The sequence below is a fragment of the Amphibalanus amphitrite genome, unplaced genomic scaffold, assembly GCF_019059575.1.
Source record: "Amphibalanus amphitrite isolate SeventyFive unplaced genomic scaffold, NRLGWU_Aamphi_draft 000929F_arrow, whole genome shotgun sequence".
In the NCBI taxonomy this organism is placed as follows: domain Eukaryota; kingdom Metazoa; phylum Arthropoda; class Thecostraca; order Balanomorpha; family Balanidae; genus Amphibalanus; species Amphibalanus amphitrite.
The window spans coordinates 211,029-234,638 of NW_024882423.1; the positions used below are offsets into that span (position 1 = coordinate 211,029).

General features: G+C 54.3%; 1 protein-coding gene across 1 annotated transcript in view; it reads left to right on the forward strand.

Annotated features, from left to right (window-relative positions):
- The window catches only part of LOC122368169 (protein phosphatase PP2A 55 kDa regulatory subunit-like), a 32,521-nt gene extending 16,646 nt beyond the window's left edge, over positions 1 to 15,875 (forward strand). Inside the window, exons 8-10 of the mRNA XM_043341862.1 lie at positions 6,891 to 7,106; positions 12,634 to 12,830; positions 15,357 to 15,875. Coding sequence (XP_043197797.1) covers positions 6,891 to 7,106; positions 12,634 to 12,789 — 372 coding nt within the window. The 3' untranslated portion in view covers positions 12,790 to 12,830; positions 15,357 to 15,875. The remainder of the gene's footprint in view (positions 1 to 6,890; positions 7,107 to 12,633; positions 12,831 to 15,356) is intronic.
- The last annotated feature ends 7,735 nt before the right edge of the window (positions 15,876 to 23,610 follow it).

Below are 23,610 nucleotides of genomic sequence, written 5' to 3' on the forward strand. Positions count from 1 at the left end.
TATGGCCATGGCACACAAGGTTGGCTGCGCTATTTTTGAAGTGGACGTGTTTGCAGTGTGCGATGTTTTAGCGGCTTTGCGTTGGGCACATCCGTGATGGTCATTGGAGAGGGCTCAAAGTGACCGCTCGGATATTAAGTTGCAACTGATTAGTGCATATTTCGTTGATAATACTTCGCATTAAATTGGAATTCGCAGACGTTCGGGAAGGCCAGTGACCTGTGTGGATCGCGCGGGGCCGTGCTCCTGCCTCGACAGCCATGTCCGGACCTTGATTGACGGCACGTCACGGCTTCAAAGGTGCCGTGACCTTCCGCCCTGTACGCATGGCTCGCGGCGACGTCAGCGCCGGGCGGCCACATCAGTTTGTCGCGCCGCTGACGTCACCGACGCGACGCGACATCGTCGGCGACATGCCGGCCGCGGTCGGGGCGCATTAGTTTTTCGATTTATGTCGCTGCGTCGCTGGCGGCCGCCCAAATGACTCGGCTGCAATTTGACTGGGGCGGCCGTCGGCTGGCGCCGCCCTCGCTCTGGTCTGCGGCGCTCCTCTGCCCTCAGGAAGAGGCCCCTCTGCTGGCGCCCCGCTCACCCCTCTGCAGCTGTTGCTAGTGCGTGACAGCAGACTTACTAGCTGACGTGCGGCTCAATGTGTTTCTTAGAGATATCTAGCTTTAGCTGAAAAGTTTTTCTCCAGTCCGTATCTCGACCCGGCCGTATTTTTCCGTTCTCCATTTTACCGTATGTTTTTGTCGCTCGCTGGCTAATGATGCCACGGGAGTTGTTCTCACCCTGGTTTGGTTGAGCCAATCTGAGCCGGGCTCCTCTCTGTTGGTCGCTGCGCCACCCTCCAGCTATGGGCTGGACGGGACCGATTGCGGCGACCAGTAATGCCGTAACTGGTGTACTCTGCGTCACTGAGTGATGTGGAAGCCACGGAGACTGATGTATCATGTGCGTGTGATACAACGGCGGACTCTTTGTGCGTGAAGGATCAAAGGTTTGAGTCTTCTCATCCTTGCGTGGAAGCCACTATGGTTGGTGAGGGCCTCAGGTGTTGTCGGTGGTGTTTTCAATGACATGGAGGATGTCGACCATGGACATAATCTCCAAGTGGAGATGCAGCATTCACTTGGAGTCGTTTTACCAGTTACGTGAAGTGACCGCTAGCCGGGAGGCTGAGTGACTGTTAGGGAGGGAGCGAGGGAGGTGCCAGCCATAATTTCGGATGTTTGTTGTCGTGCACACTGCACGCATTGCCATTACTTTCCAAGAGTACTACAGCTTCATGCTATGAAAAAAATGGAGACAGTATTCACTTTGACACTCGTATGCATGCAAAAGAAATTGAACTCTGTGCCCTCCTCCTGCTCCAGGGTTCACGTACGAATGTGCCTGTATGCGACTAAGCACACATAATCCCAGAAATTATTTTCTGCGAGTGGTTGGTCGTGAATAGCACAGATGCACATATTTCAAAACATGTTTTCCTGCAGCTGTACAAATTGCGGATTTACTGTGGGGCTAGGAATCTTTGGTAATCTGCTGTTCCAGGTATGCTCTTCCAAAGACGATTCTGTGCGTCCATTTTCGCTAGAATCGCTGATTTCCTTTAGCTCGTTGAAATTGTCCCGAACTGTGATGTGGAGCAATATGGTGAGGTGATTGGATTTTCGTCCGAGAAAGCCTCAATCACCCCGAACCATTTCTGATTTGTGCTAGCTGAAATAGTTTCCTCGAATCCTGGGAATACTGGAGGAAATGTTCGATATGAAGCTGATTTGTCTCGATTCAGTGAAATTTGTTCTCTTTCTGTCAGTGTCACAATTTCCATTTGTTGCTTTGTTTGCTAAATATTGTTGCTTAGCCAGCATGTTTCAGCTATGGTACGTTATTTATTCCTTTTCCGATATGACAATCGGTGGACTCTTTTGGGGTGTCAACGGCGTGTCACAGTCTACTATGACGGTTAAAGGCAAACTTAAACCATGCTGAGTTTGTTTTATTTTATTCCAGTCCTCCGGGATAGTTTCACCTCAGGTCCATCTTTAGTTGTTGTCCCGAGTGGACTTCCTCCTCGGTGGGACGGACTGGTTCCGTTCTCGGTGCACTCCGAACTCACCAGCGCACTGTTTCCACTACATACGGTCGCCTCTGTCTTCGAACAGGACGTGCCTGTCTGTCACTAGCCTGAGTTCCGCACTGCGACTGATCAGACTTCCAGTCTCAACCCCCCCCCCCTCCTCCTCCCCTCCCTCATGCTTGTCTGGCTCGGAGACTGTGAAATATTCAGGGTCCTGTCGGGACAGATGGGCAGCTGGTTATTGTGCTCGACAGATCACAGCAGGGTCGCTGGCGGCTGGGGTATTCAGCGCATTACGTCTGCATCACTATGTCATATCACAGTGCTAAATCAGTGTCAGTGTCATGCTGTCACAGTGTCACACTGTCTCCGTGTCGCACATAACTAATGGCGACCGCATCTGAATTTGCCAGCACGACCAAGGTATCGGCAACTTAAACCGCTGTTTTGTAGGACATGTCTCAAACTGGTTTATCAATCTCCGGCGGTCTCCTCTCCTCCGAGACGTTAGCGTCAGCACGGCCGGCCGGGCGCCGTCTCCGTCTCTGTGTCGGCCGAGTGGCGCTAACGGGGTTCTGGCGCCCCTGTTTGTATGTGTGGCTGTGCCGGTAGCTCGCAGCAGACGCCTCCCGGATGTGCGCTGATTTAATTTGGCTCCGAGCCGCGACACTCGGCCGTTTTTCTGCCCGGCCAAGTGTGCGTAAGTGGCAGTATGGAACCAGCATGCGGGAAGCTCCAGTTTCAATATTTTAGCTCACTCGTGTTTTTCCTACCGTCACTCCGTCGCTCCTTAGCGTCCCTCGCGATCCGGCTACGCTCTATCTCTCGCTCTCGCTCTCTCTCTCTCTCTCTCTCTCTCTCTCTCTCTCTCTCTCTCTCTCTCTCTCTCTCTCTCTCTCTCTCTCTCTCTCTCGCTCTCGCTCTCGCTCTCGCTCTCGCTCTCGCTCTCGCTCTCGCTCTCGCTCTCGCTCTCGCTCTCGCTCTCGCTCTCTCTCTCTCTCTCTCTCTCTCTCTCTCTCTCTCTCTTGCTCTCTTTCCTCTCCTCTCTCTCTCTCGTTCTCGTTCCTCTTTTCTCTCTCTCTCTCTCTCTCTCTCTCTCTCTCTCTCTCTCTCTCTCTCTCTCTCTCTCTCTCTCTCTCTCTCTCTCTCTCTCTCTTCTCGTTTTATTTCTGCTTCCTCGTGTTGTTATTGTGCTTTCCCGTTTTCATAACTATGATGCTTGTTCCTGCCCACACTGCTTGTATTTGGCGCCAGATGGCTATCATCCGTCACGAGAAACCCCTCGCTTCAATTATGATTCAAATATGATTGTGTTACTACAATTATGATTGTAGTAACACATCATACCGTTTATGTTGTCATGACACATCTCCTTGCCCTTACTTTATTGCTTAAGTTAGTTAGCTGATTTTCATAGCGCTGCTCCATTCTCCCTTGGCTTGCGTTCGATCTCCCATTTTCAGAGCGAGTGCCCTTGACCCGACTGCGACGGCCGTCGCTCTGACCGATCGTGACCTTCACTGGGCGCGGCGCCGGCCCTGACCGGCCGCTGCCTCCGGGAGGATCGACCCTCCCCGACCCGACCCAGCCGTGTAGGACGGTCCCCAGCTGGGCGGGAGGTGTGCGGCCGCCGCGAACGTCCCGGGGGTCCGTGCCGCGTCCCCGGCGCACGGCTGGACGGCGGTCGTACTGATCTGAGATGTTCTTAGAAGAACGCTGACTGCTTCATAGCAATGGCCGGTTGGGAGGGGGTGAAATATGTGGCATAGTGGCTCCTACTGGTGCTGTCGGTATCAGTCGGCTGTCTGTCCATCTGTCTGTCGGCATCTGTCAGTGCGTCTGTCCCGTCTGTCAGCTGTGGCAGCTGTGTTTGACACGAACCGAGCGCCGGTGACGGCTGCCGTGGGGCCACTGTCAGCCGTCAGAGTAGGCCGGTGACAGCCGATGTTCATTATGGCAGTCGGACAGTCAGCAGTTAACACCGCCGTCGGCGCACTAGACCGTAACTGGGAGATTTATAGGAAATACACCAATTGGTGATGAGTAGTGACCGTCGCCGTCGCCGTGTCAGTTACCTGGTTTACATGAGCAAGTGAGTACGCATCAGGAACGGATTTTCCTATTCGCTCACCATTTTAGTCTGTAACACGCATTTACTCTGCTCATGTAACCCCGGTCTGTGCGTCAGTACCGCTTCAGTAGCGTCAATACTGGCCGGTGGCCGTGGTCCAGAAATTTGCGCAGTTTAGCCCGCCCCACCCCATCCTCTAGCGTGACCCTCACGCGGCTTAACTGAGCCCGGCCGTGAACACGCGGAGCGAACGAGCAATATGTCCGGCGGCCTCAGTTCCAATATAGTGGCGCCGACCCCCCGGCGAGACTGAGGTCGGGCTGAGCCGAGCTGGTCCGGCCGCGGTGGGCTCAGCTGATATAGATGGATGTGAAGACGAGTTGCCCTTGGCCAGGTATTGCACAGGTGTAATTGCATTGGAAACGGCGCTCAGGGCTGGTGTGCTTTGTTTAGTCCCACATCTTATTTCTAGGCCTGTTTTTGTTTGTTTGGTGTATGGTTGTTTGGCGGAGGAAGTCTATGGTCGAGTCTGAGGAGGCCGATGTCCTTCGGTTTTCCATATCCAATATCCATGGCTGGTATTGCTGGTACTCTTATCGATTGTTCTAAATACAATATACTCTGTCAATCACTATCCCACATTCATTGTGTTATTATCTTTGGCTCAGTATTTTCCCTTTCTCCATTCTTACCGCGCTATTCTCTATTCTCTCCAGTGTCAGTGTGGGTTCTCTCTGCGTTCTCTGGAGACTGCAGCGATACCGGCCCCACCCCAGGGCCTCCCCCTCTCCGCAATCCCCGTCCCAGTTGTCCGGCGCCGGCCAGTCGCCGCCGCCGCCCGGACGAGCGGTCATCCTTCCGCCGGGCCGTCCCCTTAGATCGAACTCGGTCCTGCCGCGGTGGAATTGACCTCCGTCGGACCGGTAGGGTGCCGAGTGGGTGTCGGGTCGAGTATGGACACCCGCTGCTACACTTAGCGAGCAGGCGGACAGACAGGACAGCTAACTGCTATACGGATGCGACTGCTGTACGGATGTTAAAACTAATAATGGTGTGAACGATAGAGGGATGTTTCAGCAGCAGTTCAAGATGCCGGATTCCACCGTTCTAGCAGTGACAATCCCGTCGTTCTTGCTCATGACCGCTAATCTTTCTTTATGCCAGCCTCCACCAATTGGTCCCTCCCCTTTCTCACCCAAGCCAATCTGGACACATCCGACCGAATCTCCTTGCATAATGCACACTCTGCATCGAATGACGTCAGTCTTACCGAGCAAACTGATGAGTTGCTTTCTCCGGGCTGTGCCAACACCAATAATCGCGAGCAAACAATGCGCGCAGAGTTGTCGCCGACCGGGCTTGTTACGTGCCGCGGCTGTGTGTGTTTGTGTCTGTGTTGTCGGATCGGATCATGCCTCTTCTCCGCCCCTGGAGGGAGAGGTCGACCGCGGCCTCCTGCTCTTGGGCTGGCCATAAATTGCCTCAGACATATCTGGTAGTTGCGCCTCTCTACGGTAGTTACTCAATGCTCTATCCACCGAGAGGTGGATAGGAGTGCTGCTAGCTAGGACTGATTGTATCGGTCCCAATTTTCCTATCGCCGACGGTAGTGGGGCCAGCCGGCGCCCGGTCGTCACAGGGGCCTGTTCGCCGTTCACGCGCAGCAGATGTGTTGTGGCAGGCCGCGCTGTTTTGGAGGCGGGTGGTTTTTTTTGTCGGGCGCTGATTGATTTCGTCTGTGGATGTTGGTCGCGACTGAGGCCGAATGGCACACGTCCCGCGAGACAGCCTGACGAACACACCGGCTGATGCAGACTGGCGCACAAACAGATGGGATTGCAGACGGACGGGCAAACGTACAGATGAACGGGTAACGGTGAGGCGGACAGACGGGTGGCGGACGCGCAGGGACAACAGGCGGGTGGTGATGTCCAGATAGGGCGCTGAGCGATGCACAATGCACATACGCGTTGGAGCTCAGTGGTTAACTCAGTTCACTCAGTAAACTCACTTATAAGTGTGATCTGTATGTGTCATTAGCGGGTAACTACCGGCGAACGTTAACTATTCGGGAGGCCGTTTGAGCCGGAATGTCTCCCTGAGGCCTCGGCGGGCGCCGCAGCTGTTACAGGGTCGATGGCACCGGTCTGTGGTGAGCGCTGACCCTCGGTTACCAGTGACCCCAGATGGTCCCGGCCAAAGGTCACTGAACATGTGCTAATGGCGCCGGCGGCACACTACGCCCAAAGGCCGGCTTCCGACGACCAGCAGTATTAGCCGAGGTGGAGCGCGGTTCAGGGAGGGATTTACTTTGAGCCGCCGCTTCCATAGTTGTGGCCTTTTGGTTGATTGGGTGGGCTGACCTTTGTGAGGAATTTGTTAGTCGGTAGTGTGCTGCACGTGTAGCGATACTGATGTTCTTCCGGTATGTGACATTCGAAGGGGCTTTAAACAGCGAGTGGCAACGATAAGGTACAGTGTACTTGCTGTTTGAGTGGATTTGAGTGGTGGGCGCAAAATGACCTCGCAGTCGGCGCGCCCTTAACCCCCAACAAACAAACAAACAAAGGATTTGAGTGGAATAACGATCCGCCGCTCAGATGCGTATAAAACCAGTAGGTAACTTTTAAAGCCAGCTCTTCGTCTTCCGTGTCTCCAGACGCATTTCTTTGCAGATGTCCGTCCTTTTTACGTGCCCTGCCAAACCCCTGACGTGCCTCCTCCGCTGTTCCACAGGTGCACGACTACCTTCGCACGAACCTGTGCTCGCTCTACGAGAACGACTTCATCTTCGACAAGTTCGAGTGCTGCTGGAACGGCAACGACACCCACATCATGACCGGATCCTACAACAACTTCTTCCGGGTGTTCGACCGCGAGAGCAAAAAGGACGTGACACTCGAGGCGTCGCCTGACATCGCCAAGCCCAAGACAATACTCAAGCCTCGCAAGGTAGGTGGCCGACAGATCATGAGTTAGGACTTTCTTCTGAGAGAGACGGATCAGTAGGAGTGAGGGCCTGAGGGGTGTATTTATTGACGAGCTATTCCCATGGACTTGCTGAATTTTAGGGAATATCCAGTTATTGGTTCGTGGGACAAAACGTATCGGCGACCACCGTCTCGAGCTAGGCGTTGACTGCAGTTATTGAGTAGCGTTTCCGCCCAGGCGGTGATTGATCTGATTTGGCGGTGTTACGTGCCTCGCAGTCCAAAAGTCTCACCATGCTTCTCCTGTCTCAAATCAGGACATTTTCCGCGCTCCTCCTGTCCATCACCAAGACAGCGCCCACACTTAGCGGCGTGAGTGGTGCCGGCTGCAGCGGTGGCGTGAGACGCTGACCGCCGTTCGACTCTGGTCCGTTGGACTTTTGTCCGCCGCGGCTCCCCCGAGTCCGCCGCCTCTCCCGTCTCTCTGGTGTGCGCGGCGGAGCAGCCGGCCGGCCGGCCGACCCGGTACGACCATCAGCCTGATTGGGCCGCCTGTCGGCCAGTTCGTACTGTGCACTGGCCGTCTTGTGGTAGCTCCCTGGTGGCCGACTGACCGCTGAACGGTCCAACGACCGACGGGCCGGCGAAACGGCCGGAGGGTCTGCTGTCTGGTGTCTAGACGCCAGGGGCGTAGGCACGCTCCGGTATGGAAAGGAACCATCGGCTATTATATAAATGTATAACTTTCTGAGACATTAAACACCACGTCTGAAAATGCCTCCTCTGATGATGTTCGGTGTCCGTTGTGTAACCTCGTGGGTGTGATTGATACGCCACCCCCACGGCAGCCTTGCAGGAAGTGCTCTGTTTCTGCTATCTCTGGTCGGCATTCTAATATCACCATCCCATCCTGATCGTTTCCGCGTCGGCACGTCATCTGACGCAACGCGGGCCGCACGTAGGCTCGTATGCTCACGTATGCTCATGAAGGTATTCCCGACCATTAGCGATCCGGCCCGGCCACAGACAAATTGCCCAAATCATCCCGGAACACGCTGATGGTGCGCTGTGACGTCAGTGTGGGGGAGGGCGCTGCGCACATGCCAGGTGCAACTGTCGACTCACTGAGCTGGTGGCGGTCGGTCGGCTGAAGAGACAGGCAGCCTGCAGCGCCCCGGCTCCCCGCCTTCTGTCGACAGCGTCCCAGTTGCCGCGTTCTAGGCCGCCTTATTTGCTCTGAAATTCTGTGAAGGACGTCGATGGGTTGATGGCGAAGGCCGCCGCCGGGAATCTCCTATGGCCTGAAGGTCGGCGGCGACGCGGGCGTTTTAGTGGGCCGTTTGTTCAGCGGAGACAGTTTGCCGAGCCGAGCCGGCCTGTCGAACCCGACACCAGCGCCGGCACTGCCGCGTTTTTCGGATGTCGATTGGGACGGCCCGCCTAGTAACGGAGGCGGCGGCCGGAGCGGGCGCGGGGGTGCCTCCCGCATTCTGGAGCTCTAGCTGCCGCCGCCTGCGCCGGTTGGTTATACGATACCGATGGTGCGGCGTGGCGGGACGTCCCACGAATGCCGGGCCACGCCGCGAGCTGGATTTGTGAGGAAATATGGAGAAGGGTCGTCTGGGGATAGACAGGCGGACAGACACAGATCGCGCCAGTCCCAACTACATTATTGGTCCTGGCAGAACTTTGCATTTAGCTGCCTCTCACTCTGACCCGATTGTATTTAGCTGCCTCTCACTTTGACCTGATATGCCGATCCCATCCCTGTATAGATAACTCCTGCGCTTCGTTCCCTACACTCTTTTATACAATCTTTATATGTGCTGTCACTGTCACCTGATAATCTGACATCTCCTCAGTTCCTAGTTTCGTTCCGACCGCCCGTGTCCGGCCAACGGCTCTGCCGCAATATGGCATTTATGTGTCTGCACCGGCGGACCCGATGTGGCTGTAAACATGGAGCTGCAGTGATATTCTACCTCGGAATAGCCATTTTGAGTTTATGTTGGCCGGCATTGCATTTTAACCGCCCTTTCGTTTCCAATAATGGTAACATTGCTTATAACTCTTCAACATTGTGGCTACCGTGAACTTTATTTCCTATGTAATTTCGTTACACTATTCTCATCACTGGGTTTTGGCCAAACATCACTGTTGCTTCACTAATTAATTCCAGCAGCTGTTCCTGCCGCGCTGGCGAGTGAGGCGCTCATCCGGCTCTCGGCTTCCTACCCCGGCCGTCCTGGGGCCATTTCACGGCGAGGCGCCGCCGGCAGCGAAAGAAGAAAAACGTGCGGTGGTTCCTGCGCACATCCGCGCCGAAATTGGCCGTCTCTGGGTGGCGCCGGATTGGTGTTCTGCCAGAGATATGGATCGAAATGTCGGCCGGCGCTGGCTCTGCCGAGAGACATGTGTGTCTGTTTTCGTGCGTCGGTCTGTTTGGATCGATGATTGTGTTTGTGGTCGGCGCACTGATCTGTTGGACTGTTAGTCTGTCACGTTTTTCAGATGTCTGAAAATCGGTGAGAGTTGTGTGCGGTGGTTTGCCAGAGGCCTGAGTGGATTCGTTTGTTCTGCTCCTATGGGTTGTTTGAGGTAGGATGCAGATTTGATACACGGTGGCTGAAGTGACCTGCGCGTTATATTTTCTGTAAAACTGGCTTAGTTTTCACTCTTCTCGGTCACGACTGCTAGGAGGCTCGGAGTGCAGCACCGATCCCATCCATCCCCTCTATGAAGCCCCTTGGCCCAGTCCGTGCCATCTCCGCCGCGGGGCCCGACCGTCTCCTCGCGGCTAATCTCGGTCTCGGTCACCGGGTCCGCGTTTCCACACGGTTTCCGCACGTTTCCAGCCGGTGGAGCGCGACGAACGGAGCTGCCCGTCGAGGAATGACGTCAACTCCGGTACTTGGGCTATATCGACGGTCGCTTATCGTCGGCTCGATATAAAAGAAGCCCAGAAGCACCGCTGTTTTCTCGTTTGGTGTGTATTTTTAGCCGGACCAAACTCTGATGCCTGATGCTGTCAACATCAGGCAGGGCACTGAGCGCCAATGTTGTGACATCAGGTAATGCGATGGGCTGTGTTTCTCCAGTGAGTGCCTTCGGCAGTGACACGGTGAATTAAATAACTTCTACACGGTGGCGGGCCGGATTCGTATTCAGGGTGGCAGTCGGACTGGCGTGCCGGCGATAAAACCTTCGTCTGGGAATCCGCTGGGACGGCGGAGTGATTCTTTCGTCTGACGCTGGGGCCATGCTCCATAGTGTTCCGTTGTGAATTCAGTGCCCGTGCCGGTGGCTTCCGTCGCTCGGCGCAGGTGCACGGGGCGCCCGCTATTCATGCAGCGCTGATGACATGCACAGGGGATTAGAGCTGACGACTGTTGACGGGCCGAATTCCTCTTGCACAATGGTGGTCATCACGTTAACTGTCCCGGCTGGCCGGCTGGTGGGGCCGGACAGTGCTGGTGGCAGCTCCCGCAGCGGGACCGTCAAGGTCGCAGACGCAGCCACGCGCCGCTATTTTCGGCTGCACCGGGTCCCATTGCGGACGGGTCGTGTGTACAGGTGCTGTGCATAGCTTGCCACGTGTACCATCGCCCGCTCAGAGGGGTGGGGTGCGTGGGGGCCGGGGTCGTGTGCCTAGTTCACGCGCCGTCGTGCATAATTGTCATTGTTTGTATTCATTTCGGAGCGTTGGACGGATTCTTAACAGTGTCGGCTGTCGGTGTCGGTGCGAGGTCCACGGGCTATCTGACGCTGTTCTCGCGTCTGACTACCGCAGCAGCGGCGCTGCGCTCCGGTGAGAATGAATGGGACAGTTAGCACGCTCAGCTCCGACGGTGGTCGCCCGCTCTGCTGAGAGACGAGGGCCTGCGCGGCTGCGACGGGCCAGCACCGCTGGGGCCCCTCGGACTGTGGCTGTCTTGAAGTTCATTATTTATTTGAGTGTTAGAGGGGCAATCCAGAAAAAGAGATAGTGGGAACATTTGTGACTCTGGTGTGCCTTACTAGGCTAATTAGTATACAACTGCATAGCATACTCATTATTCCCTGATTAATCAGATAGTTTGCCCAATTCTTAGTGATAATGCAAATAGCTGGTTTCTCGCACTTACTCATACTGACGCATTCACATTTGCTTGTTGTAATTGCCATGGCTCGGAGAAATCAGAAGAAAAAAGCTCCAATATAGAGTTACACACCCAGTTCAGCACCCAGCGAACCGAGGCCGCTGCTCTCTTCTGACCCCGGCCCAGCCTCGCACGGGGCCGAGTGGGATCAGCTGAGCGGCTCACCGACTCACCCGTCCAACGCACCGACCCCCGACCAGTTCTCAGGTGCTCGGTTAGCTGACCTGTCCACTGCGCTCGGCACTGCGGCGCGCAGGTTATCTTGTTTATCCGTGCCTTCATCCTCCACTCGACCGCCCGAGTGTCTGGTTCGGGTGGTCGGTACGGCGGCGGGCCGACCGCCCGGCTCGCACACGCAGCTGACGGATTATCCCCGGCTCGGATGACGTCCGCCGGTGTCGGCACGTCACCCGGTGACGGCGATGACGCGCCGGTCCCGGATGTGCGCGGCGTGTGCGTGTCAGATGCGTCATCATGCAGATAGACGGACGTTGCAGCGGTGTTGATACAAGCTCTTCTGATCACCATCTCCCGAACTTTTCCACCCGTCCGTGGATAACGCGACCTTGGAGTCCTGATGTTCAAAAACATTTCAGCCTAGCGACAGGGCGGGCGGGCGGGCGCTGATATTTCACACTGGCTGGCAACTGCAGAGATCCGCCGCCGATGCGATTAGGCCGGCCTGCCGTTAGCAGTCGATTCGTATGCGGGCATATTGCCGGTCTTTTTGGGAGTTGGTCCGACGGTCTGCCATTGGGCCGACTGTGCCGGGCCGGATCTGCACCAATTGCCGCTCGGCGAGACGTGACTGTCGACAGGCCACCATCATCATCGGCGTCATCATCATTTGTTTGAGCTGCATCCGCTACTGAGCGCAGCAGCCTCCATGGAGAGGGAGGGGCGGCCGCGCCAGTCGGATGTGACGGCTCTGATGACCGGCTCGTTTTTGTGTGAAATACGGCAGGAGACACTCAGGTCGGGGCCGTCTGGGAGGGCCCTGGTTGCGACTGACTGGTCATGAAATTCAATGTTTATCCCGCGTTGTGAAGGTGATGTCCGGTCTGGGGTTGATCCGTAGCTGACAAGACGGTTCAGAGTCCCACTGGTCCTTCAGACTCGGCCATTGGGGTTGATCGATGACTGGTTCTCCGTCAGCCCGCATATCACAATACTTGCCCAATACACAGGAAGACATACCTTCGTCAGAGCTGGGTAGCATGATGCCTTACGCATTTTGCTTGCTGGACTGAAAATGCTTGCTTATTTCTATATCATTCTTCCATCCACTCTTCTGTTCCATCGTCTTTTTTCACATGTTCTGTTTCTAACGTCACTGTCCCATTATATGTAACTATGTATCCCGCGTTCTCACAACCACCACCGCCTGTAACCGTTCGTCTCTGTCTTCAGGTGAGCCCTCAGACGCGCCGGAAAAAGGATGAGATCGCCGTCGACTGCTTGGACTACAACAAGAAGATCCTGCACACTGCCTGGCACCCGCACGAGAACACGATCGCCGTGGCGGCCACCAACCAGCTCTACATCTTCCACGAGAAGGACTTCTAGCCGGCGGCGACCTGGACTCGGGGATCTGACTCTCCGCGCCGGTGAGACCGGGGAAGAGGGTGACGGAAAGAGAGGGCGATGGTTGAAAGGGGGGACGGATAGGGTAGGTGTGAAATGGGAGTGTGGGGGTCAAGGGAGGGCTGGCTCGGGTTGGTGCAAGTTTCTATATGATGGGGTCTCTGGAAGCGAAGCAATCAGTCGGAGCATTAGCATCGTCCTAAAAAACGTCACGTGCCTTCCGTGTCACGTAATCGGTATGAAACTCGCGAAGATTGAGAGGGGCGTTTCGTTGATTCTATGCGCTTCTAGCCGACTGCCGAGCCATTTGGTCTGCGTGTCTGCCGCTTTAGATCGCCGGGCCGCTGTATTCTCGAAGCCAGGCCCACCCGGCTGGCTACTGACCGGCATTGACTGAATGGCTGCTGTGTTTACTGTCAAAGTTTGATGCTGTGGGCTGCTCAAGTTAGTTGAAGCTGCTCTCAGGCATTTCAGCACTTGTCAAGGCATGTCGGAAAGTGGTTGTAGCATTCCACGGAGTCGTTAGTGAGGAAAGGATGGACTACTTGTGACGGTATCATTCCATGTGACGCTTGCAGACTCTGGTAATCCCTGTAAACTGTAGCTCCCTAGGACGTTAGCGCCAAATAAAATAATCAGTTTCTGTGTCAGCTTCAATTTATCCTGTTTGCCTAGAGACCAAATGACGTGCTTAATGATTTATCTATATCGGAAAGTGTGCTTTGGATGGCGAGTCGAATTGAATAAGTCCTACGTTGGTGCTTCGCTATGCGCACGTCATATCGATAAAAAGGTTCGTGCACAGAGATTGCTATATTTTTCCGTGAGCAACACAAGTGACGTGCTTACTGCTTATACGTTAGGGATGAATAGCTAGCCCCTTTCCGGGTTACCCTGAATCGATCCATGTATGATAAAGCTTCATTCGAGTAGGTTTGCCGGCGCTTTTATTCTAATATCATCGTGTCCAAAATAGCAAATAGCTCCTCGGCATTTCAGTTAAAAATAGTTCCAGTTGCGACCAGTTTCCTCCGTCTGTCGCCGCAATTTAGGCCCGAGAAGGGAAACAGTTTGAGCCGGCGGCCGCCCACGTTTGGCGCGCGGCAATTATTCGACGGTGGTCTGTTTGCTGGCTGTCTCTCTCCCATGGGTGGGCGGACGGGTCGCTTTCTGCCCACTCGCCTCCTCCAAATAGTGCTGTCTGCGAGATGGGCTGCCTCCGCCCACCGGCCTGCCGTCAGAGCGCTCTGTGCTGGTGGTGTTTGGTGATTGTTGAGAGGGTAGAAAGACGTGGTGTGTGCGCCGCTGCCCGTCTCCGGTGCGGTCCAATTGTGCAGGGCGTGCAGTCTCGAGGGTCGTTTGTGGAGACGGATCGGTACACCGGGCGTCGGCGGAGGCACTGCTTCTGCCAACCTCTGAGACAGACCCTGCGCCTCTCAGGGTGGATGCTGATATGTAGAACCAGTATGTGTCAGTCATGATTGAAAAGACAACCGCCGTCCCAAGACCATCTCCCTCTGCACGTTTTCTCGGTACCCCAGCCCGCTGCAAGAACTCAGTAGATGGGGATAAGCAAGGCTCATGAATGGCTCAGTGTTCATTACCAACTGTGACTGTTTCTTGGAGCCAGCAGTGGTGGACCATCTGAGCCTGTCTTGGCGAGTTACGGAGCTCACAGCGACGGCGGCGACGGAGAAGCATCCGGGTATGACCGAAACATAGTTACAGACCGCGCTAATGGATGGAAATGCGATTAGCAGCGTCCCAATGCGGCGCGCTCTGTGCCGTGCACCATACAGTTAGTTTGATCTCCATAGACGGAAATTCAGTTGGCTACCGGAATGACGCTTATGTGGCGATTGATTTCCATGGGCTGATATTCCCATTGACGATTATTAATTCCGGGAACAGAGAATGCCGGCGGGGGACGTACCGTTGGACTGCGGAAATCCAGCAATCCAGATCTACCACCGCGCTACCGTCGACGCTCTATTGCATTAGACGGCTCATTCGCCGAGGTGCCGAGCCCCCCCCCCTCCGCCGAGGGGGGGGGCGTCACGTGCCGCCGACGGCAGTGTTTGCCAGATGCTGGCGGCGATAGGGGACCGGACGGGACGGAAGGCTATTGTGGCCCCAATGTGTGACGATTGCGCGACACTGTTTGTGCGTGCCACTGTGCGTGTCGAGGCACGTGTGTTTGTGTGCGGAAAGGGTGGTCTGTTTGGCTGCTGGGTGACTGGCCGGGTGACTGTTTGTTGTAGAGGTTACGGCGTAGTGGGAGTTATTCATTGCTACCGAGGTTGGCTGCTGATAGGGCAAGTGATACCTTTTTGGTCATGTTATCCGTGAACACTTATTTAACCTGGTGCTGTTGTAGAGAGGAACCTAGTGCCTGTACTGTTATTCACTTTGATTGGTTTAGTGTCAGTGCCTCTGTGCAACATTCCAGACCGCAATCAGTGTTCCTGAATCTGTTAGCTGTGTCAGTGATGTATGCAAACCAGTTCGAAGAACATCATCTGACCGTCCTCTCCCGGTTCTGTTCGCAGCTAGCCGATGAATCAAATGAGCCGCCGGCGGTGGGCAGAACTCGGAGCTCTGCGCCCGACCGAGCGGCCGGCAGCGGCCGACCTGTGGCCCCGCCACCGCCGGCCACCGCCACCGGTCCGGTCCATCCCGGTGACCCGGCGGGCCGGCAGCGCACGCCGACACTACCAGCGGCCCGCGGCCGGCCAGTGCCGGCCCAGCGCGACCGGCGGCGCTTTTATTTGTGAACTGTTTACCCGCAACTGTGCTGAGGAGAGACGATGAATAGTGCTGCCGTGTTTTTGATTGGAGCGAGCGGGCCGGCGGGCCCGGCGGCCGGCGCCGCGGCTGACGAACATTCCGCGGCACGCGACCCTGACCGGTCGGCCGACGGCCGGACACTGAGAAGCGAGTGGCGCGGGCCGGCGTGCCCACCCACAGACGGAGCGGACAGGGCGGCGGACGCTCGCCGCCGCCCCCAGAGCGAGCGAGACCGCTGCGAACAGCACGGGCCGTGAGTAAAATAAACATGTCCATTGCGACCGGTGGTTTTTGAGGCGGTAGCAGCGGCGGCGTCGAGCGCGGCCGGCGCTCTAACGGAGATGAATGGAAGCTCCGGTCGCCGGTCGCCGGTCGCGGCGGCAGAGACGGGAGGAGAGCAGAGGGCCGGGCCGGAGGCGGCCGGGTGTCGTCTCTGTAGCGCCGTTTCGGCGGCCCTGGCACAGACATCGATTGCCGGCGGAGGAGGAAGGGACGGGGTGAGTGGGCTGGCGGCCGGCCGGCCGGCTCGGCCTTGGTTTGAAGCGGGCCGTGGAGGGAGCCGGGGCGATCGATGGCTCGGAGCGCGCCACATCCGGCTCCGCTGCGCCCGCCGGAACTGTCTGCGGACGCGCCGCAGGAGCAGAGGGCGGCTCGCGGTGTGCGGAACTGAAGCGCCGGTAGTGTCCTCTGAATCAGGACGGCACGCGCTAGATGCGACTGTGGATAATTCTTAGTCGGGCCTAATGGGGATGGCAACAGGTGAATCAAATTTGCTGCAAGACAAGATATTTCAAGACCGGTAGCCGGGCCTACGGTAGGCTACGACAGACCGAGTCTACACCAACTACATTTGGAGTCCAACGGATTCGTTTTGAAATTGCTTTGGTAGTCTCCTCTCCTCCCTGATCTGGTTAAGTCGCGCGGGAAGGAAAGTTTGGAGCCCAGCCATGGGCCGCATACCTCAGTCGACAGTTCATTCTGTTTGCTAAAGTATCCTTGCGAATAGCCAACTTGTGACTACTTGAGTGGACCAGCGAGTTAGCGTGGTCGAGGCGAAGTTAGCGCCGCTGCTCCCGGCGACCCGTCGGCCTAGGGAGGGCTCTGGTGAGGCAGGCTGTGAGTCGGAGCTGCTCCCGGCGACCCGTCGGCCCAGGGAGGGTTCTGGTGAGGCAGGCTGTGAGTCGGAGCTGCTCCCGGCGACCCGTCGGCCTAGGGAGGGTTCTGGGCTGTGAGTCGGAGCTGCTCCCGGCGACCCGTCGGCCCAGGGAGGGTTCTGGTGACTGGTGAGGCAGGCTGTGAGTCGGAGCTGCTCCCGGCGACCCGTCGGCCCAGGGAGGGTTCTGGTGAGGCAGGCTGTGAGTCGGAGCTGCTCCCGGCGACCCGTCGGCCTAGGGAGGGCACCAGTGGCGCAGCCAGGGGGGGTGAAAGGGGTGAGATCTCACCCCCGTCTCTTATCCTAGGGGCCCACCGTCGATTCGAACTGTAACGTTATGCAGCCCGACAATTTTTTATCACTAATGTCAAGGTCCGTCATAGGACTAAAAAACAGTTTTCAGGCCTGATACCCCCCACCCTTTAGGATTTATTGTCCCATTTTATGATTTAAGGGGGTACATCCAAGGCCCGATTGAACTAATCCAAGGCCTAGAAGGGCCCGTTCCATGGCATGAGAGGGCCATTTCAGGCCTGAGAGGGCCCATTTCAGGTCTGTGAGGGTCCATTTCAGGCCTGAAGGGGCCCATTTCAGGCCTGAAGGGGCCCAGTTGAAGCTTGAGAGGTCCCATTTCAGGCCTGAGAGGGCCCATTTGATGCCTGTGAGGGTCCATTTCAGGCCTGAAGGGGTCCATTTCAGGCCCTAGAGGGCACGTTTGAGGCCTGATAGGGCCCATTTCAGGACTGAGAGGGGCCCATTTCAGGCCTGAGAGGGGCCCATTTCAGGCCTGAGGGGGCCCATTTCAAGCTTGAGAGGGCCCATTTCGTGCCCTAGAGGGCCCGTTTGAGGCCAGAGAGGGTCCGTTTGAGGCCTGAGAGGGGCCCATCTCAGGCATAAGAGGCACCATTTCAGACCTGAGAGGGCCCAGTTACGGTATGAGGGGGCCCTTTTTCGACATGATAGGGACCATTTCCGGGCTGAGGGGGCACATTTAGGTCTGAGAGGGCCCATTTCAGGTCTGAGAGGGCTAATGTCAGGCCTGAGAGGGCCCATTTCAGGCCCTTGTGGTCCTATTTGAGGCCTGAGAGGGGCCCATTTCAGGTCTGAGAGGGCTAATGTCAGGCCTGAGAGGGCCCATTTCAGGCCCTAGAGGACCTATTTGAGGCCTGAGAGGGTCCACTTCAGGCCTGAGAGGGGCCCATTTCAGGTCTGAGAGGGCCCAGTTCAGGCCTGAGAAGACTCATCCCAGGAATGAAAGGATCATCCTATGTGTGGGAGGGTCCGTACTCCGTGCCTGGTCTGGGTCTGAGAGGGCCTATCCCAATCCTGATAGCGCGCTGAAAGTGGGTTCGATAGATCTATCTCTAACGCGTGCAATCAGCCATGGGGGGGGGGGGCGTATCGGCCAAAACCGATCATAAATTAAGAAGGCTAGAAAGACGAGAAAAGCAACAGATAGCTGTAGGATGCTTCAGAATCGTAGAGGTCATTTTTCGATTAGGTCATCGCTGAGGTCATTGAAGATGACATTATGATGAAATTATGATAAACACAAAGACAAGATTACGACGAAAAAATTATTGTTTTTATATTTTAACAAATAACCGTATAACTCGTAAACCAAAGAGCTAGAGCTTCGCGGAACATCTCATTCGATAGGCCTTTCAAAACGCTTCATCGCTTATAAGATTTGACCTCAATAATGCCTCATGTCAATGGTTTGGCAACAGAGCAGAGGGCAAAACCATCTAAATAGTCGCATTTTACCAAAATAGTTTTGCTAAGAATTTTTGCAAGAACTTTGGTGAGAAAAATTATGAGACATTTACTTTGTCATCATTCTCTCGTTAACATGCATCGAATGTTAACCCGCGCACCGACGGGGGTCTGCGCCAACTTCGCACCGACGGGGGGGGGGGGGCGGATGACCGCCCCCCCCCCCCCTGAGATCTCGAGAACGAAGCAAGATAGCGACAAGCGGTAAACGGCATCGGATACGCACGGCCAAGATCTACAATTTTTACTAAGGTCATTTTCAGGTCAGGGTAAAGATGACGTCACAGGGGTCGAAAAAGTCAAAATGGCGGCGCTAGATTTGGAGAGAGTTTTTCTCGAATACCTTTCGAATTAGTCAAGATAGGAACAAACTAAGGGCATCATCGTGATCCTCTCGTCAATCCGCATCGAATGATATATATGTTGACCTCGAAAGGACAAGGTCAAAGGTTGACCTCAGGTCACGTGACCTCGAGGTCATCATGTATATCATTCGATGCGTCTTGACGAGCTGAACACAATGAGACCATCCACGCGTCTGTATCTTGTTCCTGTACGGAGTTATTGGCCAAAAACCTTTGGTGACCTTTGATGACGTCACATGACCTCACAGCTGCCCAACAGCAAAACAGACCTCAAGGTAGTGAAGGTTGACCGTATATGAAGTCATGTAAAGTATATGGGGCCATTCCGACCCGTTTTAGTGGTAAAAACAGGGAGTTGATTTTTCCCCCATTGACTTATAATGGGGAGGTCGCGAAATTGACCTGACCTTAGGTCACCGATATCGAAATTCCGAGATATACAAATTGTAGCTACTAATGACCTCATAATATCCTGCGACTTTCAAAGGCCTCCGACATCTACTGTAGCTGTGGCACGGTGACAAAGTTGCAAAAAAGTGACTTGAGGTTGGGTCATTCAAAGTGACCTGGTGACCTGACCTTAAAAGGTAGGAAGTTCAAACTTGCACACCATGTGTAAAATTGATGAGGTTATAGTCATACCAAATTTCGCGAGCGAAAAACCTCAGGGGGGCGGATATCCGCCCCCCCGTCGGTGCGCGGGTTAACACCTATAATTTCACATAAAAAGTTCAACTTCAAAATGTGACCGCAGATCAAGGTCATGCACTTACTTGAGAAGTTCATGATGGTCATCAACTGATCCGTATGGATGATTAACACCTTCAAGACAATTTAATTACTCTACCTCGTCTCCTATATCAAATAGTCGAAAAACTGATGTTGAGCTTTTTTAAAAGCTTTTTGACCTAGCCCGGCCATTTGAGTGGCCGCTGGCCATCAATTGCACGCTCCATCAAATATGGGCAGAATGGTCGTGTTTCTGTAAATATGCTGTTGTTTTTTACGTGCCTCTTCAGATCAAGAGATATTTGTCCTTTTCCCCGATTTGGCTGGTCATGATCAGAACAATGATCTGACCTTTCGTTGTTGGTAAGGGGCCACCATTAGGTTGAGGGGGGCCCACTTTGCTGGGGGGCCCATCGCGAACGTCTCTCACCCCCGTCGCCAGAGTTCTGGCTGCGCCACTGGAGGGCACTGGTGAGGCAGGCTGTGAGTCGGAGCTGCTCCCGGCGACCCGTCGGCCCAGGGAGGGTTCTGGTGACTGGTGAGGCAGGCTGTGAGTCGGAGCTGCTCCCGGCGACCCGTCGGCCTAGGGAGGGTTCTGGTGACTGGTGAGGCAGGCTGTGAGTCGGAGCTGCTCCCGGCGACCCGTCGGCCTAGGAAGGGTTCTGGTGAGGCAGGCTGTGAGTCGGAGCTGCTCCCGGCGACCCGTCGGCCCAGGGAGGGCACTGGTGAGGCAGGCTGTGAGTCGGAGCTGCTCCCGGCGACCCGTCGGCTCAGGGAGGGCTCTGGTGAGGCAGGCTTTGAGTCGAAATCGGATGGGTCCGTGGGGAACGGCTGAGTCGGCGGTGATGGTCCAAGTCTGAATCGGTGATCCTCTGCGGTCCCGGTATAACCGAACTGCTCCGCCCGCAGTGGGCGATCAACACTGCAGTCTGGAAATCTAACTACCTTCAAATTGTGTTCTGCATTGTGTTTAACTAGGAATGACGTTCCGACATCCGACTTTGAAGTGGCATTGTTCTTACCAGCTCTGAAGCCTGAACTCATTTTACAATCAAAATTTAGGCAGAGCTCTTAATTGAAAGCGTCCGTATTTTCCCACTAATATTCGGATAAATCCTTCCGGGACGGGGGAGATCCCTTCACCAACGCATTAGTAGCATTAGTACGATTTGCGCAGTCAACAGAGCCTGATTGGGTGCCCCTGAACCCGTGGCTCTGATAATGCTGCCAGTTATGAGACGTAGAAAGCGGTTGGGTTTTGTTCGCTAAATGGTGAAGCATCGCTAGCCTAACGGCTATTCTGTCTGTCATGTTTGAAATGTCCCAGCAGAACAGTGGATACCGTTTCAGTGAAACGCTTAGATAAAAGTTAATTTTATTGGAGCGTTACATCCTCCCGTGGATACTGAACGGCCACAACCCATTCATTTATTTTTACATCTTTTTAGACATAAAAAATTATGCAATTTTACCTAACTTACCAAAGGCAAACAATGCCAAGATTCGATTTGCAACAAATTCGTTTTGACCGGACACTTAGGAACATTGTAATCGAACATCCAAACCGCGTGTCGGCCTATTTTGTGCCGTCTTGTCGCCCCGGTCGGATGATTAAATCAGCAGCTCGATCCAGTGTATCCTATTTTGTACCGTTCGGTCGTTGGCGGGTATCGGCCGACCTAAGGGATTCATTACTGCTGTCACAAACGTCAAAGGATTTCCGATCGACGGCTCTGCTGCCTCTGTTTGCTCAATGCTCATAAATAGAATTTCTGTGGTTTTGGGGATTGCAAACGATGGATGTATTGGGCGAAGAATAGGTTACTGGATGGATGGATGTGGCCATTGGATGGACATTGGACATAACACAATGGATGTGGCTGCAGTCTACAGAGTACAGATGGAGTCTCATTGATTTGTTGAAAGCCTTTCGATAGATGGATTTTCTCTGTCATGTTTTTTCGTCTATTGATTTTGTTTGTTAGCTGTTTGGCTTCGTTCTTAGTTTGTAGTTTTTTTTTACTGCGATATTTGTTTAATCGCTCTTGACATTTTAGAAACAGATTCGAACTAAATGCAATCGAATTTGAATAAAACACGGAACCTAATTAGCATCTCTCTCCGTTCAGTGTTCGCTCCAATGTTCTCTCCAATTACCATCCCCTCCTCCTCCCGACGCACCGCCCGTGCTCGTACAATGTCATCCTCGTCTCCGCGACACCTAGAATAGAGCGATGCTAGAATAGCTGCCACCTTCCACATCTCGGTCGTGCTCCCCAGGGAGCCATTCGGCGACGCTGCGACTCATTAGACCATTGTCTGCCGCTGTTGGGATGCAGGTCTGCTGTCTGTGTTAGTGTTGTGCGGGTGACACTTCTCGATTCCGTGTGACCCGCCCCCACGACTGTCTTCGGAGTTCGGCGCGACCGAGATGCGGCTGTCGCAGAATGATGGTGCGCTACGAGCGCACAGACGGTTAAATAACAAACGACAGCAGACGTCAGACAGCTCCCTCCTCCAGCTCCAGTCGACACCTTAGCGTTCGTTCTGATTGTTACATCGGTCTCAACTGGCTAGAAAGCGCATTGCTTCCTTGCCTATACTTACGCCTCCATCTATTTCACATATTCAATTGCAGTCGTTTCTACGCTGTGTAAACCTCACGCATCTAGCTTAGCCTATTTACCACGATCAGCTACAGAGCTACGCTCTATACTGACAGATAAACCTTTTCTCACAAAACATGACATTAAATAAACGCACCGACGGCTGATGCTCGGCCGCCGCAGAGACTGCGACGCCTTACAGCACGGTAACCCGGCGCGGCGGAGTGTCTTGCGGCACAGTATCCGTCCAGACTGCAGGCGCGTGGCCGTCCGGCCGAGGCGAGTGGACGGAGGCGACTGGACTGCAGTTGATTATGGAACTCGTTCAATGTTCAGCTTTTGGGACCACCTGGGGATACCCGCATTATTTTGTATGGATTATAAACACCACATACCTAGCAAAAGCATAGCAATATACTTACCTGAAGTAGGTATGTAAAAGGTGTCCCGAAACTACGAACAGGTAGGTAGGTTAGGTACCGAATGTCTGGAGCGTTAGCTCATCAAGCATCAATTACCTATCCCAGATATGAAATACGTGGCTCGAACTACTGAGCCAGGGGCACTAGAACTGACCGTGGGCATTTCCAATATAATTTCCGACCACCGCTACCTTGTGAATTATGATGTCTGGATCTATCGCGGCACATCCTTGACGCACTGCGCTCGGTAACCGGATCAATGGCGTTAAATGTGAGACGGCTCCCGGTTCCTGGAATGCGCCCCGCAGGCACTGAGTGCCGTCGATTGCCGGCGGAAAATTATGCATGCGCCACTGATGGCAGCGCCCGTCTGGCGCCGCAGGGGAGGGGGGGGGGGGAGAGGAAGGTCTGATACTCCTCTCGGCAGTGATGTCTCTCGTGGCGTCAGAATTTGTCACGAGGTGCGAAATGGCTGATTTGTTCAATGAGTGCTTATTTGTCGCACGGTTCTCGAATTTGTTTCTAAAGTTATTAGGTCTTGGACTTTCGACTGTTCTTCAACACTGCGGTGAAATGTTATTAAGTTAAAAATATGCACTTTATAATAAAGTCAACAACATGAAAAATATCAAGTCCAGTCAAGAAATATGGACAATGCCCGACGACAAAGCCATGCCATTCCTAGCTATCGTAATGTCTAGCCTGGCCATTTATCATGCCGTGTTTTTCTTGTGTCACTTAAGACTGATCATTATATTGAAAATATAATAATCAATATTAATCATCGTAGTGCAAATTAAATTATGCAACAAGAAATAGATTATGGTTTTAGGTTGCATCACATATTTAACGATTGACGTCTAGATTAAATGGAACGATGTGTCGGGCTGCTGATGGCCATAATCACTCAACTTCACCTTTTGACAAAACTGCCACCTTGTCGACACTTTATTTCTGTCCGGTCC